This window comes from Cupressus sempervirens, chromosome 5 (genome assembly GCF_028749045.1).
Source record: "Cupressus sempervirens isolate cs-2001-9-10 chromosome 5, ASM2874904v1, whole genome shotgun sequence".
NCBI classification, from domain to species: Eukaryota; Viridiplantae; Streptophyta; class Pinopsida; order Cupressales; family Cupressaceae; genus Cupressus; species Cupressus sempervirens.
In genome coordinates this window covers 1,049,972,568-1,049,982,699 of record NC_143122.1, presented here as the reverse complement: position 1 = coordinate 1,049,982,699, position 10,132 = coordinate 1,049,972,568, and the positions used below count along the sequence as shown (strand labels likewise).

The 10,132-nt window shown below is 36.8% G+C and overlaps 1 protein-coding gene and 1 pseudogene across 3 annotated transcripts; one reads left to right on the top strand and one right to left on the bottom strand.

Moving 5' to 3' along the window:
- Positions 1-1,091: 1,091 nt before the first annotated feature.
- Positions 1,092-3,572, top strand: LOC149559546 (pre-mRNA-splicing factor cwc22 pseudogene; annotated as a pseudogene). The gene is made up of 2 exons (XR_016365188.1): positions 1,092-1,109; positions 1,189-3,572. The product of XR_016365188.1 is annotated as a pre-mRNA-splicing factor cwc22 pseudogene (transcript).
- Positions 3,573-3,895: 323 nt separating this feature from the next.
- Positions 3,896-7,149, bottom strand: LOC149559545 (uncharacterized). 2 transcript variants are annotated; one of them, XM_089833435.1, is made up of 2 exons: positions 5,283-7,149; positions 3,896-5,189 (listed from the first exon to the last, which is right to left on the bottom strand). In XM_089833435.1, exon 2 carries the CDS (start codon positions 4,858-4,860, stop codon positions 4,447-4,449), a length of 414 nt encoding a protein of 137 aa, XP_089689561.1. In that variant the 5' UTR covers positions 4,861-5,189; positions 5,283-7,149; the 3' UTR covers positions 3,896-4,446. The 2 variants fall into 2 exon arrangements, with proteins under 2 accessions (XP_089689561.1, XP_089689560.1); XM_089833434.1 differs by having other exon boundaries at positions 3,896-5,382; positions 5,505-7,149.
- Positions 7,150-10,132: the final 2,983 nt, after the last annotated feature.

Sequence of the window (10,132 nt, the reverse complement as noted above, 5' to 3'; positions counted from 1 at the left end):
GAAAAATGTAAATTTTTTATATTAAAGATATATAAACTCTTATAATTTTTTAAAAATATGTTAGAATTATATAATACATTATATTTGAAATTTAAAAATAAATAATTTTTGAAATATATATATATAATTTTATTAAAATATTTTTAAATTATTGTAAATTTATTTGACATTTTTATCATACTTTAATTAGAACAAAAAATATTTAATATCTATTAATTATTGAAAAAACAAGAAAATAAATGTAAATTTATTTAGCCGTTGTACACCACCTTAATTTGGAAAAATAAATTATTTGATATACATTAATTCTTAGAATTATTGAAAAAAAATATTTTAGTGATACTTATAAACTGTTATTTATTAGGCTTTGAATAGTTTTGTTAATAAATTGAACTATTATTTTTACCACTATCAATATTTGTATTTCATAATTAATTTCTTTTGAGAACCTACTTCACACTTTTTAGAGGCCGAGACTCAAGCTTGAACAAAGCTCTTGTCTTTTGTATAATTAGATAAATAAATAAACAAATATATAAATATATAATCAAAATTAAATTAGCGTAATAAAAGTAAATTGCATCTAACATGAATTTGGTTTTGAAATAGATTATGATGTAAATAAGTTTACATATAATAGTGCATTTGTAAAGTCATTTTTTAAATTATAATATAATACTATTGTTTGAACAAATATTATTATTGAATAGTTGCATTCATATATATTTTCATAAGAAATGATGTTTAAAAAAATAATTATTGATGATTTTATTATTAAGTTTTGGTTAAATTTCTAAAAAAATATTTTAAAGATATGATAACCTTAATAATATAAAAGTGGTTCATTTTGTGTATATCATATTTTTTTTGATATAAAATCTAAAAAGTTATTTTTACAACACTTTGAACTAAATTTTTTAATATAAAATCTAAATAGTTATTTTTAGAACACTTTGAACTAATTTTTAAAATATAAAATCTACATAATTATTTTTAGAACACTTTGAAATAGTATTTTATATATAAAATCTAAACCGTTATTTTCAAAACACTTTGAACTAAATTGATTATTTCGAAGATGATAAGAATAGCTTCAAACCTTAGTTGAAGTTCGTTAAATGTCTATTTTAAATATTAACGTGTGACGATTCATTTGTGTAACGATTCATTTGTGTGGTTCATTGACAGAGCAGAACAAAGTATTCGAGGGCACATTTTTTTTGGTTGTTCTTCTGCGCAGTGGGGTTGGTTAGCAAAGCGAGGGGTCTTCTTGCCCAGGTAAATCCTTTCTCCGGTTTAAGAAAAATGAATCTGCCTTCAAAAACCCTTGAAAATTTAAATGATAAGCATTTTAGAATCAGGGCTTCTCTCAAGGAACCGAGGAATGAGAAGAATCGCGGCACAGACGACAATTATCACGACAGGGACTGGGACAGAAACAATTGTCATGACAGATACAAAAAAATGAGGAGATCTGAAAATGTGAGTGAGAATTGGCAGCCCAAGATTCACAGAGGTCGCAACAGCGACGTGCTTGAAGAAAAATATGGTTATGACAAATCAAGGTCTCACAAGGAGACAGCTGATAAAATTAAGCACAAATTTAGTGACAAGGCGGCTTCTGGGAACAAGAGGAAAAGAGAGGCAGTGGAACTGGCAATTATTGGTGTTACCTCTCCATCTCAGAATGGGAATGGGAAGGGTCTAGGAAGAATTGGGGGTATTTACATTCCCCCATTCAAGCTGGCTCGACTGGTGAAAGATGAGCAAGACAAGAGTAGTGTGGAATACCAGCGCATGACATGGGACGCCCTTCGGAAGAGCATCAATGGGTTAGTAAACAAGGTAAATGCATCCAACATTAAGAATATCATTCCGGAGTTGTTTGCAGAGAATATCATCCGCGGAAGGGGTCTATTTTGTAGGTATTGCATGAAATCCCAAATGGCATCCCCTGCATTTACAGATGTTTTTGCTGCCTTGCTTGCTGTGGTAAATACGAAGTATCCAGAACTTGGCAATCTGCTGTTGCGGAGAATTATTTTACAGGTCAAGAGGGCTTACAAACGCAATGACAAGCAAATGTTGAGATCAGCAGCAAAATTCATAGCACATTTAGTGAATCAACAAGTTGCACATGAGATTATTGCCTTGGAAGTTCTTACCCTCTTACTAGAGAATCCTACAGATGATAGCATAGAGGTTGCTGTTGGGTTCATAAAATAATGTGGGTCTTTGTTGCAAGACCTTTCCCCCAAAGGTCTCTATGGAATTTTTGAAAGACTTAGAGGCATTCTCCATGAGGGGGAAATTGACAAACGAGTACAGTTTTTAATTGAAGGTCTTTTTGCAATTCGCAGAGCTAAGTTCGAGGGTCATCCAGCTGTGCGTGCAGAATTGGACCTTGTAGAGCAAGAAGATCAGGTAACGCATGAAGTTTCCCTAGAAGATGAACTCGATCAGGAACCCGGTTTGGATGTTTTCAAGCCAGATCCTGAGTTTTTAGAGCACGAGGCAGCATATGAAAAACTGAAGAAAGATATTCTTGGAGATGCTTCTTCCGAGGAAGCAGAACGAGAGAATGATTCAGATGACGATGAGGAGGAAGATGAAGAAAGACTGCGAATACAGGACAAGACAGAGACAGACTTGGTCAATTTAAGACGCACAATTTACTTGACAATTATGTCAAGTGTTGATTTTGAGGAAGTTGGTCATAAGCTACTAAAGATCAAGCTTGAAGCTGGTCAAGAGATGGAGTTATGCATCATGCTCTTAGAATGCTGCAGTCAAGAGAGAACATACCTCCGTTATTATGGACTTCTTGCGCAAAGATTCTGTATGATCAATAAAATTTATCAGGAATGTTTTGATAAGTGTTTTCTACAACAGTATTCTATGATACACAGGTTAGAGACTAACAAGCTACGCCATGTTGCAAAGTTTTTTGCTCACTTGCTTGGTACAAATGCTATTTCGTGGCATTCTCTTGCCTATATACGGCTGACAGAGGAAGATACTACTTCCTCTTCCCGTACTTTTATAAAGATTCTCTTCCAGGAGCTGGCAGAACAGCTGGGTATAATGCTGCTTGAAGAAAAATTGAATGATGCAACACTGCAAGAGTCTTTGGATTCAATTTTCCCAAAGAACAGTTTGAAGAATTCTCGGTTTGCTATCAATTTCTTTACTTCCATTGGTCTTGGCGGTATCACTGAGAGTTTACGTCAGTATTTGAAGAATTTCCCAAAGCTTATAATGCAGCAGCAAAAGTCTTAACCCGCGTCAGATGAATCTACCTTTAATGATGATTCTTCTAGTTCATCAGTCTTAGTTTTTGGGTGTGAAATCTACAGCGAGGAGTAAGGAGCCACCAAGAAAGAAAAGTTAGTCAAAGGATGAATACTTTTTTGTTTTGAGGCTCTTTTTGAGCTTACAGTTGTATATTCCTGCATCTGGGTTTTCAATAGCTTTTATCAGTTACTTATTTTCAAAAATGAGTAAGTATAGTTGACATTATTGTTGATGACACTTATTAATGGCCCAAATGGTTAATCTCTTGTTGAACTGTCTATGAGTTTGGTTTCGAAGGTGATTCAACATGATGCACTGTTTTTTTGAAGTTGGATTTCTAGGTATTTAGCAATATAGATGAATGCATAATCTCCTGGCAGGCATAAATATATGTCCTTTCTCATCATTTGTTTAGACTGTTTTGTAGTGTACAATTTCCTGGATAAAACATTTTCTCAATTGTACCTGTATACTGTAAAATTGACACACGGTTCTGATCACTTTCAAAAGTTTGATATTTTGTTGGCATGCTTGGAGCCTTGATTTTGGTTTTAGAAGTGTGCTCAAGGAATTAATCATTGTAGTATATTTCACATTAAAATGAAACTAATAAAATTTGCAGATAAATGTAATCGCATTATGATTTCTTGGTTCATGCACACAACAATATTTGTATCTATTTTTCCTGTGACTTAACTAATTCTTGCAGGAAATGATTGGAAATTCCTGCATACACACTTTTGCTTTTTGTGCTTGATAGCTTGAGAGTCATCCTCTCTGGCTTCTTGGCCACAGTAAAGTGCATGGAATTATTGCAAGAGAAGATTTATAAATTAGAAACAGAGTGTCATCCTCTCATGTGTCTGTACATGAATATTTTGAATTCTGGACAGTAACGAACAAGCTTGGCATATTTTTGAACTAGTACCTGAGTTTATGAAAGAAATGGCCATTGATGTTTAGTTCTACTCTATACACAGACCATGCAAAAGAAAAAGCAACATAGAATCATAGGCAGCATGATGAGGACTCTATGATCCAAGCATTGAAGTGTTGCCATAATACTAGTTGCAACTATGTAGAAACAATGGTAAGAGCTGTATGAAAAGCAGTATTGTGCTACCATTGATGAAAATGCTGTCTTATCCTTCTTTATGGTTGCCTTCTGTCATCTACATATTGACACCAATTAAACACACTGGCTTTCCTGGGAGAAATGGTGATGAAAGTGACTGATGAAGCCATCATTTCTGGAAGACTGCATGGAGAAAAGACCTCGTGGAGAGAATGTGCTGAGTCCGTGAAGTTAAATTGGAAAATTATTAGCTGATAGGCTTTTTCATTGGGGGCACAGCCCACGGGCTTTTGTCTTCCACTGCCAGCAACCTGCCATGGAATGGTGATTACCAGAGAAACCGATGACAGCGGAAATAGAGATTTGCTTCTCACTGCTCCCAAATCTGATAGTTGCAGGCTGTTGTGGCAGACAGAAGAATATGTGGCTTGGCTGTGTTCTGAAATACTGCCATAGGCATCTGTATAAAAGATTGGCGTGATTGGTGTCATCTTTGTTGCGGAGGATCATTTCTGCTTCAAAGGATCCGGCACTGCCTTCAGAGTGTTTGAACAGGTGTTTTTGAAACCCTTTTACTTGGTGTCTTCTTCCTCATGCCCCATCTTCTGGCTTGGCTTGTCTCATGCAAAATAGTTTGCACAAATATTGACTATTAACATTATGGCCTTCCACTGTCTTTGCAGGAAGTAAGGGGCCTCTAGCAATTCAAGGGCTCCGTCCTTGCTGTGATATCAAGCGATAGGTGCTATTCACTATTTCCCACAGAACACTCTTCATGGTTCTTCTGTTTTAATGTGAGTCTGGACCGTTTGCCTACACACTTCAAACATTTCAATTGCTTTTATATATCAATGATCAACTTTCTTTCTCAATCGAGTTTCCTGCCCACCACTGTTCAAAGTTCAAACCATACCTTCTACCCTTAGCATCTTCTGCATATAATGAGAGACTCTGCCTCTTCAGGACGCCCTCCACTTATATTGGATTCCACATACATTATGCTTTGACAGATGCTGGCAAGTCAAATAGACAAGGAATGATAAAACAAATTAGGGTCTACTTTAGCTGGGTTTTCAGATAAGCACAACAAATTAGAATAAATGATTCTTTTGTCCGCTGTTTTGTTCCCCCTTACCAGGGTTTCTCCCCTGTTTATTTGCATGCCTAAGAAATCCAAAGTCGTTGTGATGTTTGATGCGTTCAACTTTCTGTGAGTCAGGACTATAACGGAATATAATGTGCCTCGACAAGGTCATTGAACCTGGCACTTCTGATGATCAATCTCAGGAATGAAAGCCAAAGGCCAAATAGCCTGGAGCTGGACCCTAAATGGACACAGTCAAGTCTTGAAGAGGCCGGGGGAGCACACCTTGGAATGAATGGAACTAGAACTGGCCCTACCTAGATTGCTCGGTTATTATGAGATAGGGCAACCAAAGTTCATAATTACATTAGCACCTTTTTCCAAAAACTCTTACTCCACAAGTTTTGGAAAAATTTGGCAAGTACTTGTCAGAAGTTCTACAAGACTTGGCGCAGAAATATAGTTGATTGGTTGATTGCTGGACACTTTTGGTGCACTTGTTTTGTGAGTTTCAGGGAAGCTTTAGAGGTATATTGTTACCATTGTTATTTACTTAATCACCAAATTTAAGAAATTAAAAGGTAACATTGAAAAGAATTCATCAGGATTTCAATGCTTTAAGAGTTTATTTGTGCCGCCTTAAAAAATGACAGATTTTTTCTTGTAGCCAATTTCCAAGTTTCTTCAGTAAGACACCTTGTGAGTTTGACAAAATGACGTTATTCCGTCACTAAGGTTGATACATTTATACAGCCACAATGCCAACTTCAGACTTGTAAGTGCTACAAACATAAGATGTGACAGGTAGGTTATTGGTGCTATTATTTATTTACAGACACTTCCCTCTGAGAAAAGGCTCGTGTTACTCCTGCAAAACTAACTGTAGACATTGATTTCCAGGGTAGTGCAATACTTCGACTTAATTCTGTGACATTTTCTTCTGCTTATGTATAATCAATTGTGACACTTTCTAATTCCAAAAAAGGTGATGGAACTGTTGTATTGTTATGGCATTGGGCTTATTGATGGTGCTCAGGTGCTTCGAAGCTACTGGAAGGAATCGATTGTCTAATTGGGCACTGCCACAAATAAACATACGTAAATTGTGTAATTGCAAGATCCCTTCTCTATGATATGTTTCACCATTCTTTAAAGTATTTATAGGCAATACCAATAGAATAACTGCTCCAGACACATGCAAAACGTTCAGATTTTCTTCCTTCATCGTAAGCTTATCAATTTCATCAATATCAATCAATTCCACCTGTAGATTCTGCCCCTATACCTCTTAATTGTGATTTCCTAGAAGTTTCTAAATCTTATAAACACACCAATTTCAATGCATACTCTGCAGTCACTACAATCCATGAAGCCTTAACATTCAAGAGCCATGTTGTCAAAGAAATGTTCCTTGCGCTGTCCTTTCTTTTCAAGAATGTGTACCAGAAGGCTTCAAACTACTACATCGATGAAAAACACCCTTCTCATTATGATATGATGGACATCAATATTTTACATCCCCCTCACGTGCATGACATGCTCAGGTGACTCTACTAGAAATTTGTCAGTACCATAAAATACATGTTTGATCACCATTACCAGGTACTGGATCTGTATCTCTGTCTGGTACACATTGGCAACATGAGACATAGTTATTATGAACATTAGGAGTAATTGAAACAGATAGATTTTGTTGCAGGCTGGAAGCTGGCTTCCATGCTTTTCAGCATATTCATATCCACACTCCTTGCAATTGAAGAATCCAGACTTTTATTTTTTGTTGAAGCATTTTGTCAAACAGTTAATATGCCTTCTCTGCCTATGCAGATTTACACAAGTCCACTTGTACAGTCTTCCCTTATACCTCTGAATTGTGCTTCCCCGAATCTTACAAACACACCAATATCAGTGCATACGCTGCAGTCACTACATCCATGAAACCCTAACATTCAAGAGGCAATTTTGTCAAACAGATGTTCCTTATGTTGTCAATTTACAAGAATGTGTACCAGACGCCTTCAGACTCTAGCATTGGCCAAAAGCACCATCTTCATTATGATCTGATGGGTATCAATTTCTTACATCTTCCTCGTGTATATGAAATGCTCAAGCGACCCTGCTGGAAATTAGTGTTTCGCAAAAATACATGTTTGATCAGTGGGCAGATTATGTGGGTAGGGTTCAAAGTCAATATACACTTTGTTCACGTTTAGTAGAATGTCTATACCTGTTTCTGAATGCTCTAATCTTTTAGATTGTTGAAAGAAACTTTTGGAGGACTCATTATAGCTATACTTTTTTCAGAACAATCTGTATGCAATCTGTGTCTGTGAAAGTTACTGCAACTCATCGATCTGCACTGCTATTTTATGTTACTAAAGTTATAATTTGATGCCTTTCCTATTGAAGCAGAGTGCCCTCCCTATCGATGCGTTCGCACAGTTATTCATTGATATCCGAACGGTTACATTAATCCATCACTGGATAAATACACATTGCAGTTGTGAATTAATGTTTCTCTAGAATCCATGCGTGTACTACCTTTTGAAGAGAACAATGCTGCAGTTGGCTCCATGTCTGTCGATTGGAATTTCCAAAACACAGCTGACATTAGAGTCATTGCGAACAGCATTGTGATTGTTGGGGATATGAAGCTCAACCATTTTTCATTATTCCCTCCAAGAGACTCTGTCTCTTCAATTCTTCCGCTGACATTCAAGAGTCTCCCTTGGAGCTCTCTTATATATTGTATTCGCGGTAACTTGTGGATGTACTTCTGGATTAAATAATATATTCTCCTGCTCAGTGTGGACGTAGGCTTTATTGGCCGAACCACGATAAATCTGTGTACTCTATTTTTGCATTCTTGTTTGCGCATTTTATTGCTTTTCTAACTTTTGCAATTGGTATCAGAGCAAGGTATTGCTGTTCAGAATTCGGGTTGAAATTCTGGGATCATGGAGGAGCTCAAAGTGCAACAATTTACAGGCAAAAATTTTGGACTGTGGAAGGTGCAAATGGAGTCGCTATTAATTAAGCAAGATCTGGCGCTTGCTTTAGAGGGGAAATAGAAGCAACCAGACACAATGTCTGATGAGGATTGGGAAACAATGGACTTGAAGGCAAGAGCAACAATTCTTCTTTCACTGTCTGAAACTGTGCTCTTTAATGTTGCAACAGAAACAACAACAAAGGCAGTTTGGGACAAGCTGAGAACTACTTATGCAATGGCGTCTGCTGCAAACAAGGTTTTCATTATGAAGAAACTCTATAGTCTCAAAATGAAGGATGGTAGTAATATAGCAAATCATCTCAATGAGTTTAATACTCTAATTAGTCAAGCAAATTCGGTGGGCATGCCACCAAGTGATGAAAACAAAGCTGTCTTATTGTTATGTTCTCTTCCAGCCAGTTGGGATGGAGTTGTAACAGCCATAAGCACATCGCTTCCCGGCAAGAAAAAGTTAGTTTTTGATGAAGTTGCAGCTACTCTTCTCGGTGAAGACATGAGAAGAAAGAGTGATGTTCCCTCATCTGGTGAAACATTAACAGCAGTAAGCATCGACAATAGAGGAAGGAGTCATCAAAGAGGTAGAAACTCCAACAATAGAGGAAGATCGAAGTCTGCAAAAGGGACAGATTCGAAAGAAAGCAAAGGGGATTGCTGGTTTTGTGGCAAACCAGGCCACTCAAAGAAAAATTGTCGTGCTTTCAAAAGGGCACAAGATAAGGTGCAGGACAGTCAAGCTAATACCGCTTATGAGAAGGATGAACCAGGAATTTTAGTTCTTGCTGCAAGTGATACTATTTCAGAATCATGGGTACTTGATTTCGGGGCATCCTTTCATGCTTCCTCACGCACGTAGTTGTTCACAAATTATCATGAAGGTGAATTTGGGAAAGTTTATTTGGGTGACAATAATGCTTGTGACATTATTGGGAAAGGTGATATTTTATTACCATCACCTGGAGGAGGGCAATGGCTTTTAAAGGATGTTCGACATGTTCCGAAATTGAAGAGAAATCTGATTTCTGTTTCTCAACTTCATACTCAAGGCTGTCATACATTCTTCAATTCCAATACATAGAAGATAACAAAGGGATCTTTGATAGTTGCAAAAGGAGATAAAGTTGGGAGTTTATATATTCTAGAAAGTAACGGTGAAGTGGGAGCTGCTATGACAACAGTGGACAGCTCGGAGCTTTGGCATCAAAGGCTTGGGCACATGAGTCGGAAAGGACTCGATGTAATGTTGAAAAGAAATCAACTGCTGGGGCTGAAATATATTGATATAGAATTCTGCGAACATTGTCTCTAAGGCAAACAGAGGCGGGTCAACTTCTTGAGGACTGGTAGTGAGAACTAGGGCACACCCTTGGAGCTTGTTCACACGGATGTCTTTGGAACCACTGAGGTAACCTCTTTTGGTGGGGCTAATTATTTCGTTACTTTTCTAGATAATTGTACAAGAAAAATTTGGATTTATATGCTCTCTAAGAAATCAGAAGATTTCTCTAAATTTCAAGTTTTTAAAGCCCTTGTTGAAAAGCAAAGTGGACACAAGATTAAGTGTCTAAAAAGTGATAATGGAGGAGAATTCTGCTCCTCGAAATTTGATTCTTTTTGTGGGGATAATGGTATCCGTTGAATCAAGGTTGTTCCATTTAGTCCACAAGAA

Coding starts and splice junctions, on each gene's coding strand:
- LOC149559545 (XM_089833435.1), bottom strand. CDS start 4,860: ATGACACCAATCACGCCAATCTTTTATACAGATGCCTATGGCAGTATT.